This window comes from Lutra lutra, chromosome 6 (genome assembly GCF_902655055.1).
Source record: "Lutra lutra chromosome 6, mLutLut1.2, whole genome shotgun sequence".
NCBI lineage: Eukaryota > Metazoa > Chordata > Mammalia > Carnivora > Mustelidae > Lutra > Lutra lutra.
This window is the reverse complement of record NC_062283.1, coordinates 148,745,918-148,767,043: the sequence shown is the minus strand read 5'-3', so window position 1 is coordinate 148,767,043 and position 21,126 is coordinate 148,745,918. Positions and strand designations below refer to the sequence as shown.

The 21,126-nt window shown below is 40.7% G+C and overlaps 1 protein-coding gene across 6 annotated transcripts in view; it reads right to left on the bottom strand.

Moving 5' to 3' along the window:
• Nucleotides 1-21,126, bottom strand: part of PACRG (parkin coregulated) — a 568,744-nt gene that overhangs the window by 218,557 nt on the left and 329,061 nt on the right. For 5 of the 6 annotated variants that reach the window (XM_047733484.1, XM_047733478.1, XM_047733479.1 and 2 more), the window contains exon 4: nt 18,831-18,980. The exons of the other annotated variant lie outside the window; for it this stretch is intronic. In XM_047733484.1, coding sequence (XP_047589440.1) covers nt 18,831-18,980 — 150 coding nt within the window. The remainder of the gene's footprint in view (nt 1-18,830; nt 18,981-21,126) is intronic. 6 annotated transcript variants of the gene reach the window in all.

The following is a 21,126-nucleotide window of genomic DNA, read 5'->3' as shown; positions in this document are numbered from 1 at the left end:
CCTGAATGTTCATGGTCACACAGATTCTAGTTACCTAATTTGGCCATGCATTTTTCTTGGATGTTAGCTACATAAAGTAGCAACAATTCTGCAATATGGTCTTTAGCCTGGTCTCTTCTCCATTTGTCATCTTGACCCACACGCATGAAATGGATAGATATGCTGGCCAAGAAATTGTAAGCAGGACTGGAAGGGAGTCTAGCCTTCTTGGAAAACAAATTGAACCAGTAATCAAAAATCTCCCAATAAACAAAAGTTCAGGACCAGATGGCTTCCCTGAGGAATTCTACAACACATTTAAAGGAGAGTTAATACCTATTCTTCTGCAGCTATTTCAAAAATTAGAAATGGAAGGAAAACGTCCAGAGTCATTCTACAAGGCCAGCATTACCTTAATTCTAAAACCAGACAAAGACCCCTCTAAAAAGGAGAATCACAGACCAATATCCTTGGTGAACATGGATGCAAAAAACTCTCAGCAAGATACAGGCTAATTGAATCCAACAATACATTAAAAGAATCATTCACCACAATCAAGTGCAATTTACTCCTGGGCTGCGAGGTGGCTCAATATTTGCAAGTCAATCAATGTGATACAACACATTAATAAAAGAACAAGAACCATATGATCCTCTCAATAGATGCAGAAAAAGCATTTGACAAAGTATAGCATCCAGTTTTGATAAAAGCTCTCAACAAAGTAGGGATAGAGGGAACATACCTCAACTCACAAACAGGCCATATGTGAAAGACCCACAGCTAATATCATCCTCAATGGGGAAAAACTGTGAGTTTTTCCTCTGGGGGAGGAGGGGTTCAGGAACAATACAAGGATGTCTACTCTCACCACTGTTATTTAACATAGTACTAGAAGTCCTAGCTTCAGCAATCAGGCAACAAAAGGAAATCAAAGGCATCCAAATAGGCAAGGCAGAAGTCAGACTTTCACTCTTTGCAGATGATATGAAACTCTATTAGAAAATCCAAAAGACTCCACGAAAAAATTGCCAGAATTGATACACAAGTTCATGAAAGTTGCAGGATACAAAATCACCATACAGGAATCTGTTGCATTTCTATACACCAGTAATGAAGCAAGAGAAAGAAATTCAAGGAATTGATCCCACTTGCAATCGCACCAAAACCCATAAGATACCTAGGAATAAACCTAACCAAAAGAGGTGAAAGATCTGTGTGCCGAAAACTATGGAATACTTATGAAAGAAATGAACAAGACACAAAGAAATGGAAAAACATTCTACGCTTATGGATTGGAAGAAAAAGTATTGTTAAAAGGTCTGTACTACCCAAAGCAATCTATACATTTAATGCAATGTCTATCAAAATACCACCAGCAATTTTCACAGGGCTAGAACAAATAATCCTAAAATGTGTATGCAACCACAAAAGACCCCAAGTAATCAAAGCAATCTTGAAAAAGAAAAGCAAAGCTGGTGGCAGCACAATTCTGAACTTCAAGTTATATTACAAAGCTGTAGTGGTAAAGACAGTATGGTACTGGCACAAAAACAGAAACATAGATCAATGAACAAAATAGAAAACCCAGAAATGAACCCACAACTGCATGGTCAACTAATCTGGGACAAATCAGGAAAGAAGGTCCAATAGTAAAAAGATGGTCTCTTCAACAAATGGTGTTGGGAAAACTGGACAGTCACAGGCAGAAGAATGAAACTGGACCATTTTCTTACACCATATACAAAAATAAATTCAAAATGGATGAAAGACCTAACTATGAGATCGGAAAACCATCAAAATCCTAGAGGAGAACAAAGGCAGCAACCCCTTTGACATTGGCCATAGCAACTTCTTATGAGACACGTCTCCAGAGGTAAAGGAAACAAAAGCAAAAATGAACTACTGGGACATCATCAAGATAAAACCTTCTGCACAGAGAAGGAAACACTCAAGAAAATTAAAAGGCAACCTTGGGAATGGGAGAAGATATTTGCTAATGACATATCTGGTAAAAGGTTAGTGTCCACATGAAAAAGTGCTCCACATCACTCGGCATCAGGGAAATAGAAATCAAAACCACAATGAGATATCACCTCACACCAGTCAGAATGGCTAAAATTAACAAGTCAGGAAATGACAGATGCTGGCGAGGATGCGGAGAAAGGGGAACCCTCCTACACTGTTGGTGGGAATGCAAGCTGGTGCAACCACTCTGGAAAACAGCATGGAGGTTCCTCAAAATGTTGAAAATAGAACTACCCTATGACTCAGCAATTGCACTGCTGGGTATTTACCCTAAAGATACAAACGTAGTGATTCAAAGGGGCACGTGCACCCGAATGTTTGGAGCAGCAATGTCTACAATAGCCAAACTATGGAAAGAACCTAGATGTCCATCAACAGGCGAATGGATAAAGAAGACGTGGTATATATACACAATGGAATACTATGCAGCCATCAAAAGAAATGAAATCTTGCCATTTGCGACAACGTGGATGGAACTAGAGGGTATCATGCTTAGCGAAATAAGTCAATCGGAGAAAGACAACTATCATATGATCTCCCTGATATGAGGGAGAGGAGATGCAACATGGGGGGTTAAGGGGGTGGGAGAAGAGTAAATGAAACAAGATGGAATTGGGAGGGAGACAAACCATAAGTGACTCTTAATCTCACAAAACAAACTGAGGGTTGATGGGGGGAGGGAGGTTGGGAGGGGGGTGGGATTATGGACACTGGGGAGGGTATGTGCTATGGTGAGTGCTGTGAAGTGTGTAAACCTGGCGATTCACAGACCTGTACCCCTGGGGATAAAAATATATTATATGTTTATAAAAAATAAAATTAATTAAAAAAAAAAAAGAATCTATTATGAACCAAAAAAAAAGGTTAGTGTCCAAAATACATAAAGAACTTACAAAACTCAACACCCATAAAGCAAATAATCTAGTTAAAAAATGTGAAGACATGAATAGACATTTTTTGAAAGAAGACATACAAATGGCTAACAAACATAGGAAGAGATGCTGAACATCACTCATCATCAGGGAAACACAAATCAAAACTACAATGAAGTATGATCCTCACACTGGTCAGAATGGTTGAAATTAATAATATAGGAAATAACAAATGCTGGAGAGGATGAGGAGAAATCTTACACCATTGGTGGGAGTGCAAACTGGTGTAGCCACTATGGAAAATGTTATGGAGGTTTCTCAAAAAGTTAAAAATAGAACTACCCTATGACCCAGCAATTACACTACTAGGTATTTACCCAAATGACACAAAAATACTGATTGGAAGGGATACATGCACCCCAGCGTTTATAGCAACATTATCAACAATAGCCAAATTATAAAAAGAGACGAAGGTCCATCGACTGATGGATGGGTAAAGAAGATGTGGTGCATGTACCATGGAATATTACTCAGCCATAAAAGAGAATGAAATCTTGCCATTTGCAACAACATGGATGGAGCCAGAGAGTATTATGCTAAGTGAAATAGGTCAGGGAAAGACAAATACCATATGATTTCACTTATATGTGGAATTTAAGAAAAAAAAAAAACAAAACAGATGGATATAGGAGAAGGGAAAAAAAGAGGTAGGTAAACCATAAGAGACTTAACTATAGAGACCAAACTGAGGGTTGCCTGAGGGAGGTGGGTGGGGGGATGGGCTAGATGGGTGATAGGCATTAAGGAGGGCACCTGTGATGAGCTAGAGTGGTGTTATGTAAGTGATTACTCACTAAATTCTACACCTGAAACTAGTATTACATTGTATGTTAACTAAGTGGAATCTAATAAAAATTAAAAAAAAAAGAACACATTTTGAATCAAGCCAATTTAAATGTGAATCACTTCTGCTCCTGAATGACCTTGAGCAGAACAGTAGAATTTCCCGAGTTGAATTTTCTTGTCTGTAAACTGGTCTTACTGTTTGCATAGAGGACAGTTGTGAGGATTAGGTTAGGGGATGGAGAGGAAGTCCCCAGAGAGTTAATAGGGTATGACGCTAGCTCCATTCCTGTTAGTTTATCTTCCATGTTTGAGATGGTTGATACCTCACTCTGCAAGCTGGACGAGACTATAAGTATTTCATTAAGTCACACTTTTTACATTCCTTAATCAGGATGCTAATAGTGTGTCAGTTTAACTGGCAACACTTTTTCTTTCTCAGGATTGCATAAAATGTAGATTATCTTTAACACTTGATTACATCTCATATTTGATGATATTTGGCGAGATGTTTTCAAATAGAGACTTTGAAACAGACTCTAGGGAGTAACTTCCTTTCTAGGAAGACCTGGTGTACAAGATGATTATACTATGTATCCTGCTTTTATCAATAATTGTGAGAAGGAAACACTGGATTTAAAAAAAAGAGATTTAAGGGCCACTTGCCAGCTCAGTCGGTAGAGCATGGACTCTTGATTTTGGGGTTGTGAGTTGGAGCCCCACACTAAGATTAGAGATCACTTAGAAGAAAAAATTGAACGCCTTCTGGCAAAGAGAGCAGAACCATAGGTGAGGGATAGCTAATACTCTTTCATGCTTTTAATCAGGCGAACTTGCTGCCAGTTTTCTGTGTTCAGAATTTTTCTCAAGTTATTATTGATCACTACTCCACAATGGAAATTGATGATAAGAAAACATTTTGGCTTTATAATGAATTTGAGTTTGTGGAGAAGATCAGCAACAGCTGCTTTGATTTGACAGCATATAATAATTATTAAAGCAGGTCAATGAAACCTCCATTTACTTCAGTACATTAAATGAAAGAAGTCTGTGGGTCCGAACTGCCTTAGAACCATTGTTTCTGGCAAAGCAATTTACATTTTCAGAGTATCTGTCGCTTGGGTTTGAATGGAGGATCTGTTTTTTAAGTCTTGGCTGTTGGCTTATTTTTATCATGCGGCCTTAGGCAAGTCATTTGATCCAATTCTTAGCTTCTTTATTTGTAAAGCACGGATAACAGTACCAAAAATAATACTTCTTTGTCCTTACTACTACTGGCCTATGGGAATTTGGGGTAATGTTTGTGAAATCACTCCAGAAATGAAATATACTCTTTGTGATAAGGAGCCATGTGGTAGAGCAGAGAACACCACTGGCCAAGAGGCTAACTGAACTCTACTGGGGATGCTATTCTTTTCTCACTTAACTTTAAAAGGTTAGCTTTTAAAAGACATGTTGAAATGAACTTCTTGATTTGTTCTTCACTTACGTATAAATCATTGGATCATTGCATAGTGTGGCTCAATTCTGAAATGACTCAAATGAAAGTCTTTAAACTCTACCTCTTGTCAGACTCAAGGTTTTACAGATCCTCAGTCTTCTCTGAGTCGATCTTGGGAGTGTAGAGCTGTTCTACCTTCATAAAGTTTTTAAGGTTAATTTCGTATCCTCCTGAACATAGGCTTCAGGGTCCCAGCCATGGCCTTGGCATGAAGTTTTAGATGACTTCTTCCAAAGATGTCCCTCAAGATTCCTGTTCTAAGAAGCCTCACAATTGAGGGGCACCTGGGTGATTCAGCGGGTTAAATGTCTGCCTTGAGCTCAGGTCATGATCCCCTGCATGGGCTCCCTGCTCAGCAGGGAGAGTCTGCGTCTCCCTCTGCTCCTCCCCCTGGCTTGTGCTCTCTTTCACTATTTCTCTCTCTCTCTCAAGTAAATAAATAAAATCTTTAAAAATGAAGATTTCTGTTCTCTTATTCTTCAGTCAAACACTAGTCTAGGTTCTGCTGTGAAGGGACTTTGTAGACAGAATTAAGGTTACTAATTAGCTGACCTTAAAAGATTATTAAGACTAGCTGGGTAGACCCAATGTAATCACGTGAGTCCTTAATGGCAGAAAAGGAAAGCAGATGAGATGTGGCAGAATGCGAGTCCAAGGCACTGGAAGCATGAGAAGGACTTGATCGACCATGGCTGGCTTTGAAGATGGAGGGACCCTGAGCCAGGGAAGGTGGGCGTCTTCTACAAGTTGATAGCTACCCTCTGTTGATAACCAGCCAGGAAATGAGGACCCCAGTCCTACAACTACCTGGAAATGATTTCTGCCAACCACTGGGATGAGCTTGGAAGCAGAAATTTCTCCAGAACCTCTGTAAGGAATGTAGGGTGGCTGACACCTGATTTTGGCCTTATTGGCCATATTACCCAATGGCACCCACTGGACTTCTGATCTATAGATAATGGGTGCTATTTCAGTTAAATTTGAGGTAGTTTGTTATGGTAGCTACAGAAAACAAATATACCATCCATCCATACCCATCTATTCAGCAAATGTTATTGAGCTCAAGAACTGCCAGAAACTGTTCTTAAGCCAAGGATAAAGCAGTGACAAAGAAACAAAAGTCCTTGCCTTCAGGGACTTTACATTCTAGTAACAATACCGAGATTTGAAAAAAGAACCCAGCTTTTGGCTCCTTGCTATTTGGTCCCATAGGCCTAGTAGATTCAAGAAAGGCTGGGTCTGCTGGGCTGCCCTGGTGATGAAGGAGGCACCAGATGCTGGCCTGTCCTCCATGGCCCGTATCTTACGTACTTGAGGGGGCTCTCAAACCCAGTTGGTTGGTAGCTTCAGGACTCATAATCTCAAATGCTCTCTGGTTGGGTTTGTAAACACAGTGTGCATATCATACTGTAAAAATTAGCAGGGATTCTGTAAAAATTACACACATTGGCATTCCCAGCAAAGGTTCAACAGAAACTGCTCATGGAAATTCTAAGAGACAGCTGAAAACAGTACTTGGTGACTATAATTAACAATATTGTGTTGTGTATTTGAAAACTGCTGAGAGAGTAGATCTTAAAAGTTTTCATCACAAGGGGAAAAAAGGTACTTATGTGCGTGATGGCAGTTATCTGAACTTCTCGTGGTAATTATTTAGTAATATATATCAAATCATTATGTTGTAGATCTTAAATTATGCATACTATATATTATATTTCAGTAAAACCAAAACAAAGAAACCAAACAAAAACCAAACCAAACAAAAACAAAAAACAAAAACGAAACAAAACCTAAACCTTCCTCCCAAAAAATAGTGTTTGGAGGTTGCCCACATAAGGAGGTCTTCTCAGGACCTTCCCAGGAATGGACAGTGTGTGGCTGGGGATGAGGAAGCTGACATTCCTATCCTTCTGCAAGAAGGCAAGGGTAATGGTCAGTAATTTGAAACTTTGTTCTATGTCTTCACTGTTTCATTGGTTAAGCTAATGCACTAAGTCTAAGCACCCTCCTCTTGCCATCTGAGCAGTCTCAACAAGTCCACCATTGCATCTGGATTTTATTCTTCCAGATTCATGCCCTGACCTCAGGGTCAAGGTATTAACAAGTGCAGAAGATGGTGGGGGTGGGAGGAACCGAAAGCTGGCTTGTTTCTTCAGGGTTCTGGAAACACCCTTTACTCTCCAGGTCTCCCATGGAGGTTCGTATTAATTCAGGCACATGGGATAAGGCTGTGAGGAAGTCGTTGGTGGATTTGAGAAGTGGAAAATGGCAGCATGTGGCATGCTTTCCATCTCTAAGGAGTTTTTAGGAGGTTTTGCTAAATTGGCATATGGTAAGCGCACAGTAATTTTTTCCCCCTTCAATCAATCAATCAATCATTCAATCAATCTAAACTATGTGGTCTTCTCTTTGGAATTTCCCAAATAGTTGGTAAAAACCACATTGCTCTCTACAGCTTCTTGAGCTAGCCTAGTGCATTTGTTTTCCTGGAGGTAGTGAGACCAGCCTTAAGGTGAGAGAAAGGAGGCCCAGTACTCCAAGGCATAAACAGAAAGTGTGATAGGTGGATAAGTACAGGTGGGCATGCCGGCAGGTTGTGATGGACCTGCCATCACAAGCTAAATAGTACGTCTCTTTGAGCGTCATCTTTCCATATTACAGAATTTTAAGAAACTTTGAAAGTCTAACATATATTCCACTGCTTCTAGACAGACCTACATCCCAGCCATCTGATCAGGTGGTTGTTTACCTTATTTATAATAAACATATCCACATACAAATGTGTATCGTACTCATTGATTTCTGTTAGAAGAACTACAAATTCCTCGAAACCCTCTATGTGTATAATATATATATATATATATATATATATATATATATATATATGTTGTAATATCCAACTTATCTAAAGGTAAAAACAAAGCTTAAAATATTAGCTTTTTAGTTTAGTTAGTTTTAGATTTTAGTTTTTAAGATAAATGCAGGGTTTGTTTGGGGGAAGCAGAAGCGGGGTTGTAGCAGGTATGCGGACTCTCAAAGTCACTGAATCGAGGGTCACTTTCTGTTCACTGCCATCTCAAAATGGATAGAAATAGGCTCACAGAAAGCTCAGTTGCAAGTACTGTATTTAAAGGGGGGAAACGCAAACTGATCTTGGAAGGATCTGAATAGAACTTAGTCATAACAACATTGCCGCCATTGCTTCTTTCTTACTTGGAACATTAATTCAGGATGTACATGAAAATATAATACAGAAAGCAGGCAAGCAAAGAAATATCAATACTATTTGCAGTTTTTCTAAGGAAATATGTCCATTATATTTTTCAATCCTTCTTCATTGATGGCTAAGCTTATGCTGAGTTACATACATTCCACCCTGTCAATGTGAAAAATAATAGATTTTTGAGGAAGACAATAAGAACAGAAAGCTGATTTCACCATAAGTGGAAAAGTCCTCCAACAGTTTTGTGTTTGGCTCAAGTAAGCCAAAACCGGTGTGACAGGGAGCTGAAATAGGGCTCTGTGACTCACGTGACCCACAGAGCCACTCGGTCAGCAGCACACCTGTGTGAGTTTCAGGGGACCAGCTTCCCAGATGGACAGAGGAAGGCTTCTGAAGAGAGCCCATATGTGGTGAGAAGACAAGGAGGAGATTTCTTTGAAGGGTGCTACCTCTGTGCTCTACTTCCAGTCTCACCTGACTGGTAGAACCATCTGGGGAGCCCAACAGTGGGACAAAACAAAGTCCCGGGGCTTCCTCATAGCTGAGAATCCAGTGGAGCCCGGCCAGCAGGACTGAGGGCCTGGGCTTGCACTCCCAGAGTTTTCAGCACTCAGGATGGGCAAGTATAGTTTTCCCACGAGAGGGAGGGCTGCTGGGGGTCATTTCCACCCTGTGGAACAGGGCTTCCTAGAAGAACAGAGGAATTGTGGGCACAAGAATCTGAGGTGAGTGTAGGAGACTCACCCTCACTGAGGGAGGAAGAAGGCTCAGGGCCAGGAAGAAGGAGAATCTCCAGGATAGAGAGTGACTGCCCATGGCAAGGATCATGAAGATCTGTCAGCCATGTTTCCCAGGAGACAATCAGCCTTACAGCCTCCAGGCCCAAGAAGTAAGTGTCATGCTAGTTTAGGATAGTATCAGCTGCGAGGACTGCCCCTCTTGTCATCATCAGCGTGTCCCACCCTGACAACCTAAGGGATACGACCTCAGTAGACGAAGTTTTAGGGGGAGGACAAGACATAAGGCAGAGAAATGGAGGGGATGGTCCAGGGCACTCCTGTGTTCCGAGGCAAGCTTCCAGCACAGAACAGATCTGTGCTGGGGGGCGGGTAGCATGGGAGGCAGAGTATCTGAGGACAAGTCAAGTTCAGAGTTTTGGTCAATCTGTTCATGAAGTGATTCTAAGTACTGGAGTTGTGTGACTCCAAGTGCCTTTGATCCTCTGAGTGAGCAGAACATTTAAGGCCCCTATTAAGTTTTATGTAGTCAGGGAAAGACTCCCCCATTGCATAAAGCTTATTTTTTTGTCTCCAATTCCCTTTAAAACTTGCCTTTTAATTATGTCATGAATAGTGACTATTCAACATAACACTTACACTGGTGACATGCTTATTTCCTCTGCAATGTCCACATAGAGACCTCTAAAAAGTCATTTGTTGGTGCTCCTGAAAGATTTGCATATAAAGGAAGATGAGAACGAGAACTTAATTATCTACAAATCCATAGTTGATATTTTAGGTGACTTAAAAAGTACAAATTATGATCTGGCAGAATATAGAAGCCTCTTTAAATTAAAGCTTTTGAAATCACCATGTGCTTTCTTGCCCAGATTAAGTAAAACTTTCTGTTGCAAAAATAGAAGAGAACACTGTTTTCTCTTGGGCGAATATTTGCATGCTTGCTCATTTGGGGCCCATCTTGAGCTTTTAAATACATTAAAGCATATTATACAGATTTCTCTAGGCATATCTTAAAGGCCTTAGCTGAATCCGTGGAATCCATGGAAATCTCCTATTCAGAAAAGTGCGTTTCCAGCTAGTGGTGGAGATATACTGGCCATGGATTGGGAGCCAGCTGGAATCAAATCGTTCTGTGTGTTGATCCATTTTGGAGTACCTCAGAGTGAGTGTAAGGGGGAAAAAAAAAACAAATTTCACACATGGTTTGGCAGACAGGTTGAGCAAATGGCCAGTTGTCCCTACCTCTCCCTGCCTCTGGGACCTCCCAGCCAGGCTAGTTGATGAGATGGACAAGGGTAGATAACAGAATCTACACAGCAGGAGAGACAGTAGCAAGCCCTAGGGGAGAGAGACCAATTCCCTCTGCTGGTCACAGCAAGATCAGAGAAGGTTCCAGAGGATGCAATGTTTGAATCCACTTCTGGAGAAAAAACAAGGGCTATCTCCTGTGAGTCCCTCGACTGGAATTAGGATGGTCACTCAAGGTTGAGATCTTGGGTAGGACACATGGTCCATTCCGACAAGCAGGCAGTGGGGCACAGAGGGCCAGCACCCATCTCAAGCCTGTCTTTCCATGAAACAGCAGCCCTACTGCAGCAGTTTAGAGATGATGTATGGGGTTTACCTGTGCAGCCTGTTCTAGACAATATTGTTCCAGAGAACACCACGTCTGCCGTTAATCTGGGACTCTAGTGATGCCCCTGGGCCAGCTATAATTTGGTGTTCTGACCATCTGACCCATGGAGGCAAAGTTACACTCGGACACTGAGTTTCAGAAAGATTCACACAAAGAAACTCCAAATAGAAAAGCCACTTACAAACTGAAAGCAGTGTCTGTCTCAGAAAAAGGTTGGGATTTCAATAGTCCATTAGGGTGTGCAGGTTTTGGAAAACCTCTAGTTTCAGCCTTTTGATTAGATAAATATTTCAACTCTCTCCTGAAATGAAAGGAATCCAGAGAAGGAGCTAAAACTAGCTCACAGGGCAAGAGGAGTGGAACCGCGGAAGTTTCCCTCTGGTGGGATACTTCTGCCATTGGGAGACAAATTTCGCAGTGTTTCTGACGGCCAACATATAAAAAAGACATCAATTCTTGAAAATTTATATTGTATCTGATCACCTTACCAAACTGCCATACGAATTCCAATTGATTTCACTTAGTTTTCTTGGAAGGACCGGAAACCACAGCTTTCCCCACAACCCCTGAGTCAGGCAACAGATGTGATCTTTACCTACTGCCTGCCGATTTGCAAAGCAGCTTCACCCACGTTCTGACAGCCCTCCCGAGTGATCCCCTGGCAGCCCTCTGCAGGTCAGCCAGCTCTCTCTAGGCCTCCAAACAAACTCCTTTCTTAATTAAGGCAATGGAGGCACAGAAGAGTTACATAACCCATCAAAGGTCACACAGCTAGTTAACTCAAGTCAGGGTTCAAACCCAGGAAACCAGCTGGCAGAGCCTTTGCTCTTACAGACTATCCCATTTCTGGTTTCCCCCCTATTGTTCTACCTGTCCTTGTCCACGAGGTGAACCCCAACTTACTGGTCCAAACACCGTTCAAGCACACAGTGGCCTAGCAACCTTGCCCAGCTGGTTGGACTGGTGCAGGTGAGTTAGTCCCCTACCCGGAGTCAGGCTCTGGGGCCCTCTGGAAGCCTGGAGGCAGTGGTGCCCTTGGAGGATTCTGGTGCAGCCAGGGCACTACCCCAAGCTGAGGAAGCATTTGCTTCCCCTCTTTGCTTAGTTTGCAGCATCACTGAAAGGAAATGAAATCAGGTCCTTGCCATCTCCTCTGCTCATGCTCACTTAGATCCCTTTCCTGTCTTAATCCAACAAGCCCATCCTGCTGAACGGAAAAGGAGAACTCGCTGTTGTGGAAAGCGGGAGTCTGCTTTCAGTTATTACAGTGAGAGCGAAAGGCACACAAAACCTCTAGCTTTGCTTATCAAGGACGGGATTTTATCTCCACGTACCCTGGGCGAGAGTTAGCCAAGGCTATCCTGGGTTGAACACTGTCCTTTCTGGAACCTCTATATTTGACCTTACTTGAAAATAGGGTCCTTGTGATGTGATTTGTTGAAAGGTCGTCATCCTGGGGTAGGCTGGGCCCTTCACCCAATCCTTACAAGGACTGGTGTGCCCTTCTGAAGAGACGAGACACAGAGACACACAGCGAGGAGTGTCACATGCGGATGGAGGCACTCATTGGAGTGGTGCACCTCCAAGTCAGCCCAAGGACTGCCAGGTGCCCCAGGAGCAAGAAGACAGGCATGGCGTTGGTTCATCCCTACAGACTTGGCGAGCGTGGCCCTTCTGACACCAGAACCATGAGACAATTACTTTCTGTTGTTGAAGGCTCCCAGTTTTTGGAAATGTCTTACAGTAGCCCTAAGAAACTAATATACAGCCTTCAGAACTGGATTCTGGTTTCGTTGGATCATCACCCTGCCTGTTTATGTGTTTCTGGATACAGAGACACAACTTGGAGAATAATTTTTCGCTCTTGGCAGATGCAACCAGAGTGGTCTACAGAGAAGAAACAGGACAGGTTCTGAGGCAATTTCTAATATGTGCCCCCCACCTATACGGACTTTTTCTCTTACAAGTGAATGGGTTTGAAAAACTTGGATGAAGGAGTCTGAGTGAAGAGAAAATTGACTCAGTGAGCATTTGTAGATTTCCCAATAGTACAGACATTTTACAGGGTGGCCACATGTGGGGTGCCTCATCGAGGGCAGACTTTTCTCAGGATACTCTGTGTCCTGGGGCTGTTCTCAGACTACTGCAGAATCATCAGTGTTTGCAGATTTGTGGGTCCTCCCTCCCCACCCTCTGAGGTTTTGGAAGCTGTGCTTATAAAGAACACTTGGAAGAAGAGACCTTAATCTTGGAGAAATTAAGATTGAGAGGGAAGGAAAGTCTTACATAATTTTTCGAAGGCCTGCTATTTGGGAAAGGGATTTGACACTGTTACATGTTTATGTTACATGGTTTAGATTAGACAGGTAAATCTGAATGTTAGCCATAAGTCTCAACTTAGTGTAGGACGTGCCTTTCTTTTGGAAGTAGAATGGGTTACCTCATGAAATAGTGAAGCTACTTATTTAGGACAGGACTGAATAAACAAGTAGTGGGCAGGAAGACTGGGTTAGGGTATGAATCCCAAACACTTGCAAAGCACCTAATTCTTCTAGGCATGCCACAGTCTGCACAAGAGAAAGAAAACCCAACATAAATGTATGACCTTGTAGAACTCATGACGGGATACGGGTAGTTCAGTAAATTGGAGACAGGTGCAGACCAAAGGGTCCCTATGCGTATCTGCCAGCTTTCTTAAGATCCTAGGATTCTCTTTAGGGCACCCAGTTAAATCTGAGCTGAAGAAGAACTCAAAGGAGATGAGATAGACACAAGATCATTCTGAATCTACCGTTCAGGAATGGAGGAGGTAGTTCTAATATGTACCTTAGTAAACTTAAGACACTCAAGTGTCTTCACATCTAATAAACCTAAAGATTTCAAAGAAACTTTGAAGTAAATTTCTAAAATATAAGTCATCCTCAAAATTGGACAGAATCCCATGGGGAATAAAACTTAATTCCAAAATTAAATTTAAAGCTCTGAGAAATAACCTTTATACAAGTCAATTAGGAGATAAAAAAAAAAAAAAAAAAAAAAAAAAAAAAAAAAACTACAGACCTTTTTGTCACACAATCAGCTCCCAAAAGTTCATCAGCATTTTAAAGGACCATTGAGAATGGGTCCCATTGGGCTCTCAGAAACATCTGGGAGAGTTTGAATCAGGTTGATGGAGAACACTTGGGTTTTCATTAGAAGTGTTTTAAATGACTACCAGCAGAAAACAATTGTTTCTAACTTCTTCAAACAACTTAAACTTCAGGGTCAGACTTGGTACAAATACTCTGAAATTTTACAAATTTAATGCATTCTCATATCTATATGTTTTAATGTGTCTGAACTTGAATTGCAGTTTTTAAATCCTTTCTTCATCGACTTTTATTAATCTCTAGTGGCATACATCCTAGAACTATCCTAGGAAAACCTACACACAAAGGGGCCATGTTTGATTTTCACATCCACATAAACAAATGTTATTTCATTACTCTATTTTCACATGTTCCATGACATAAACTTATGGTGCTATTAGAATCACTGATGCATGGAGTCTCTGAGCTGTTTTAGGACTACGGGTGCTGCTGGAAACAAAGGAACCAAAATTAGGATTGCCTCCAGAAAGCAGGGTGATTGGAGAGCTCTAATCTGCTGGCAGAGCCCCATATTTTAGCTATAAATGTTTTAATGCCATTTATTGTTTCATGCCTCTCAAATGCAATACACTGCCCCATTAATTTTGTAGTTTCATCTCTGGAAGCTATAAATTGAACATTCCTATTGTCTTAATTTTCTGTAACCTTTAATAACATTTGTGAAAGTATATAGGAAAGAAGAAATTGCTGCTACTTCCTTCTCTTTCAGCTCAAAGCAGGGACTGGAAAGACAAAGTGGTTTAGATATCCAAAACTCATTGTTTAGAATTAAGGAAAACAAGCTCAAACTTACATAGTACTTTGGATCTTCCAAAGAGGATAGTGATCCAGGTGTCCCTTTTTGGTCACACTCAGGCTTCTCTTTTTAAAATATGACTTTCTCTAAAACATCTTACACGTTCCAGCTTAAAGGTTATGCCAGGAAGAGATGGACTTGAAAACCTGTTATCCTTGAATGAATCCCAGAGTCCTAAACTTATTCGGTCACCCACCTGGCATTTGGCAATCAGAGGCAAGATGAACCCCTTGGGATCACCCCCATTGGAAAACCAGGAATCTATACTGTACTCACAGGCTCACAGAAGGCCCAAGCAGAAGAGTTACCCAACAGGGGGCCCAACACATTCAATCATCTACTCATGTTGTGATATAATAATTTATATAGCATTGCAATATCTGTATAGAACATCATAGTATCATATGTCTATAATATGGTACATGTATATCATGTCGTATGATAGTGATGGCCATCTCACTGAGCACCTGGCCAACCAGAATGTACACAAAGAACCTATGGACACATTATCTTCAACTGTCACATCAACCCTACAAAAAAAGATGCTCTTATATGTTGTATAGATGATTTAGAAAAATTTAAAACCAATGTAAAGTCAGAGAAGCTACAAGACTTGCATCTTCTGACTCTAGATGTTACCCCCTCCAAGTCACAGCTTTCTTTTTAGACTTGTTGTTTTTATAACTTTTAAAATGTAGCCTAATTAAACCCTGTAAAAAAAATATGCATAAAGAGAAACGCAAAGCCACTCTTAACTCTCAGGACAGGAATTATCTTGTGGGGCTTGCTGTAAGTTTGAATACCTATAGAAGTATAGATTAGGCCATCCATCAGTGCTGCTACCCACTTCCGGCTGCTGCCTGCCCCTCTTTGGCTCCCTTTGGTCTCCCAAGAAGACTCGAAGTCCAGGGCGCCTTGGAGTCTGAGCCTGCTTCACTGTTTGTCCAGCTCTTATCTCTTCAGCCCCACTGCTCGTTTCCCACAAAGTCCATTTGACATTAAAATAGGACAGAAATTTCAGGAAAGGAGCAGGCTTGCACTTGGAGGGAACACTGACAGAGGACAAGGTCATTACATTTGAAGGACTAGTCTCTCATTCATTCTTTCTTTCTGGCATTTATCTCTGGTCTCATTCTAAACAAATATTTTCTGGTAGGAATTGAAAGAAACGTTTTAATCTGAATTTAACAGGACCTTGACTTATGTGAAAGTTAAGTAGGGGAAACATAGAAATGTGTGGAATTCTTTTAAATACGTTGAAATTAAGGATGAATTTTTTCGAATGTTACATGCTATAAATTTCTAATATAATTTTCTTTATAAATATGACTATTCTAAAGACATGTGTTCAGATAAAATAAGTATATATGGTCTGCAAATATAAGTACCTATAATTATAAAATAGGATTTATTAAGCTGCTACTAAAGTTAAATTATTTCTATAGCAAAAGTACTATTATAATTGAAAATCCTGTGTTATATGCTTCTTTTGGTAGAACTGGACCTATGGCAACATAGCCACTTTGAAGAATAGTTTTAAGTTTTATGGCTAGAATGCTCCAATTTTGTAATATGACCCTCTGGAAATCCAGCTTACTGCATTCTGGCATTGTACTGACAGGTTTCTAAGATAAGTAGAAAATGAAGCTGAAGCTAATACTTTTCCCCCTCAAATGTCAGAAAGATATTATGCAGAAAATAGTTGAATGTAGAATTCCTAGTGCATGCATTTTGAAATGTTCCAAAATAATTAACCTTGTTTGGGACCAATTAAGTCTAGGGTATAAACTATAAATTCCCACATTGATAAAATCTAAATAGGGATATAGTCCTAGAGCCAATTACTTCTTTCGTTAAGCATGTGAACATCTGTGAGTTAAAGAATTAAATCAAAAGTATGTGAAAGATGTAGAAACCAACTGCTTTTGTTGAACGATCTAGTTATTTATCTCTCTGTGGTGGCTAAACTTACTCTTCTTTGCAGGTTTCCTTGAGGATGAGGGAGATTCTAATTGTCTTTTGAACATCACTGTTTTTCTTCTTTTATATAATACAAAATTGCTTAGATTTTTTTTTTTTTTTTTTTTTTTTTTTTTTTTTTAAGATTTTATTTATTTATTTGACAGAGAGAAATCACAAGTAGACAGATAGGCAGGCAGAGAGAGAGAGGAGGAAGCAGGCCTCCCGCTGAGCAGAAAGCCCGATGTGGGGCTCGAACCCAGAACCTGGGATCATGACCTGAGCCGAAGGCAGCGGCTTAACCCACTGAGCCACCCAGGCGCCCCCAAAATTGCTTAGATTTAAGCTGGAGATTCTACCGTGGGACACTGAAAGCATAAGCCCAGGGTGGTAGGAGCCACTGCTCTTACTCAAGGGAGGGAGGGGAGACGTGTGCTAGAGCTCATGGTTCATGACGGTCAAGCACAGAAGCACAGGTTTACATGTGAGAAGAATTCCAGAAAGACAGCTTTTATGGTGAAAAGACAGGCATGGCAATGGTACATTTACCACAGGTTTCCATGAGGATTATTGAGGAGACCCTTGCTAATCACACACTTGAAAAATGTTAGCTACAACTGAGACTTTCTGGGGGTGGCTCCTCCTTAATTCTTCCATTTTTTAAGTAACTGCCTCTGTCATCTCTCGATTTCTATCATCTTCCTCTCTGCCATCTCTGTCTCTTTCCAGTTAACTGGAGTCTAGACAGAATGAGCGAACTTAGGGCTTCTTTAATGAGCCATATCTGAACAATGTGCACATGTAGAGTCATTCTATAGCCCCATGGATATTTGATGCTGCTATACAGTAAAAATAGGAAGTCTGAATATAAAAATTCTTGAACAAGTATTTTCCATAAAGTAGAAATGCTGTTACTAAATCTGTCAGTTTATTAGATCATAGGAGATTCACTTAATAAGGCCCAGTTTTGAGTTTCCTGAAACTTGTCTCAATGTCCACATTAAGTCTTCTGCCATTCAAGTATTTTGGATGGATATTAACTCACTCTATTATGAGCATTCCTAAGCTTCCATAACTCCAGGTGAATTCCTTTCTACTAAATACATTTAATGTTAAGTATATAAGTAGGTCCTGCTGTTGAAAGACAGATAAAGACTTTTTGAGGATTCCATGATTTCCTGAACAGTCTGCTTAATTAACCAGACTTTTAAGAGCAATTTCTGAATTAAAAAATAGTGATTCCAAACAAAGGAGTTGTGTGGCAGGAACACTCAGGTCTTTTGTTTCCTTTTTTTTCTTGTATGTACATGAGCAGATCATGTCACACACACACAAAATTCAAGCAGTGTCCCACTGAACTGATAACTTATTTACAGGACTGTCGGGAATTAACTTCAAATGTTGACTTACACTGTGCATATGAGAAGCATGGAAATTCAAAGTTAGCAACATAAAAGAAAATTAGAATCATATCTTTTCAAGAGGAATAAAAGGAAAAATCACACTCCCAATAAACAAATATACATCCACTGCCCACCAGAGATCACCACAACTTGCTAGTACCTTTGTTAGGGCAAAGCAGATTCAGCTGAGCTCACTAGTGCTTCCAAAGCTTAGAGAATAATTAAAACAAATAAACGCATCATCACAGATATGTATTTATAATCGGCACTCACCATCAACCAAATACCTACAAATTATCTATTTTTCTCCTTAAAAATTCATCTTAAACCAATTAACAAAATTTTAACAGTCTCTAAAGGTAGAATTACTACCAAGAGAAAGGACAAACTCAAAACCTACTAATGTATTCAAAAGACTGTTAACAAAAACTTTACAGTTTAATTACTGGGAGATTACAGAACTGCTTCAATGCTTCTGTACTGAGGAAGTAAGCTGTACGTGTGAGGAGTAATAAATGAAATTGTTAATTTTACTGTTTCTCTGAGGAGTAGCAGGGAAGGGTGGGAGTTACACTATTTAGATCTCCAAATGGATCTTGGTTTATAAGCAATAATAGATCCTAAATGTGTTGCGAATTAACTGCACTTCAAACCATTCCCTTTTCTTAGGGCTTAAAAGACATTTGACTCCTGGGATCACTCACCATTCATATTCTTAAAGATGTTCAGGATGGGGAGGATTTGCCGGTAATAGGGCACCAAAGCTTCACCCACCATCTCAGCTGACACCACCAGATGCTGGAGGACTTTAAGGGTGACGCAGATAACCTGTCGATTTCGAAGGTTCAAGGCATCTTCAAGGTAGAACAAGGAACAAACCGAAAATAAAAAGCATTAATTTCTACAATAGTAAGGCAAAGCCAACTTGTAGGCCATTTAATTGAACTGTACTCGGTTACTTGGATGAACCTTTATTATAATAGTTTTGAATGATGCACTGTAGCATTTAATGTTATAAGCAAGACCTTGTTTGTGCATTATTTGTTCTTCCAGCTTATGCCCATTCCCTCACCAACCCTAAGAAAGCTTCTCATCATCCTTCACAGAAGACGCTGGTGATGGACAAGATCCGTTAGTGTCACTGGGGTGAGAGGACCCCATGAAGGCCGACATAAAGACAAATTTCTGTGCAACAATCCTTTCCAGTTAACAACTTATGTGATCCTTAAAACCATTGCCAGGAAACAAACATTTATTTGGGAAGGGAGAACTGGGTGTGGTGTGTGTGCGTAGAAACTGCAGGCTGTAACAAACACCAACGAAGTTCCTGGTAGAAGTGAACATAAAGTGACTATATTTAGACTCTCAAGAAAGCAGGAAAGAAAAGCAACATTTTTAAAGCTCAGGACTTTAGAAGGAATCAACAGTAAGAGACCCAAAGTGGTTTTAAAGAATAATTCTGAATGCACCGGAACAAGCTACACTGCGGAGGCAGCATGGGAAGCAGTAAGTTACCTGGCTGTCCCCTCGCTTGCTGGGTCTGAACGGTACCATTGGTCCCAGCAGGGGAAGCAGAGGACTAGGGACCAGGACTCCAGTAATGAGCTGTATGAACCGGCTCACTCCCCTACGCGGTCTCAGTTTCCCCAATCATGAGAATGTATTATTTGCCTTCTAAAATGACTAAAAGTTCCAACATTTAAACAGAAGGGCTATAGAAAGCACCTATCATAGAATGTCAGAGGTGGTGACAAACTGTGATGTCCCCAGACTATTCTAAGAGAAAGTCAAAGGCTCTTATTTGTAAGATGTTCCATCTTCTAAAGAAAAGACTGGCTGGGATTAAACTATGTGTCATTTATGGAAAGACAGAGGGAGCCAGGCCACCAAAAGGGATGGCACCCTGGCCAATATATGTGATGCAGTCCTGACATTATTCTTGAACTCTAGCTCACATTTTCAATAGCTGGGATCTTCCAGCGCCTCAAATTCAGTGTGTTCCAAAGATAGGTTTCCTCCATAAACTTTATATTTTTCCTAATTCCCCTTATTAGTAATGATTCGACCAAATTCCCAGGCTCCGGTCAAAATTGTTGAATATCTCGTGTATTTATTGCATACTCCACTGAAAGTGAAAACCAGAATGGTTGTATGGGTACAGAATCGTGAGCGTCTCGGTTGTTTGTCCTTGCATGGCTGACTGGAAATTGCAGCTCATTGCCAACCCCAGCACCATGAGAGAATATTCTACCACATATTGCTGGCCCAGAAAGAGATCAAAAATCAAAATTCAAAGTTCAGTTTCTATTGAATGCATATGGCTTTCACACCATCTTAAAGTTGAAAGATCTTACATGAGACCATTTTAAGTTGAGGACCGTCTATAAACACAAACGCGATGAGTGGAGATGGCTCTGCTTTACCTCAGGGAACCAATCTGAATACAACTATGGGACTCGCTTGTACGATGGCTCATTACCACAGCATTTAGACACACTGCAGGCAGGACCAGACTCTGAAAACAACTAGAAATGGAAGGCTGTAAGTTAGCCGTAGAGTTGTAGTAGTAAGTCATCCAAAAGCCAAGTGTCAGAATACCACGGGAAGGTGGGAAGGGCAATGGGCAGGTGTAGCATCTCACAGACCGTAGTGGGGGCTCTTTTCCTCGTTTGATCCAGTGTAAAACTCGTTTCGTTTTTTTCAGGTGACCAGGTACTGACCCCGCCTCCTGACCCAGCTCAGTTTAACAAAAGAGAACTTGGGAGCCCGCAGAAATGTTGCTGTGAGGACTATGGGCAGAGATATTCTTTCAAAAACTCTACCAATGAAGCTAAACATGTTTAGGGCTCAGAACTACAGCTCATGCACGAGTACCCATGTATGTGGAGTACCCTCATATTCCAGAAATGAAGCGAAGCACTTTACATGTATTCATTTACTTAATCCTCGCTCATCAAATATTTGCTGAGAATGTGTATGTGCCAGTCACTCTTTTAGGAA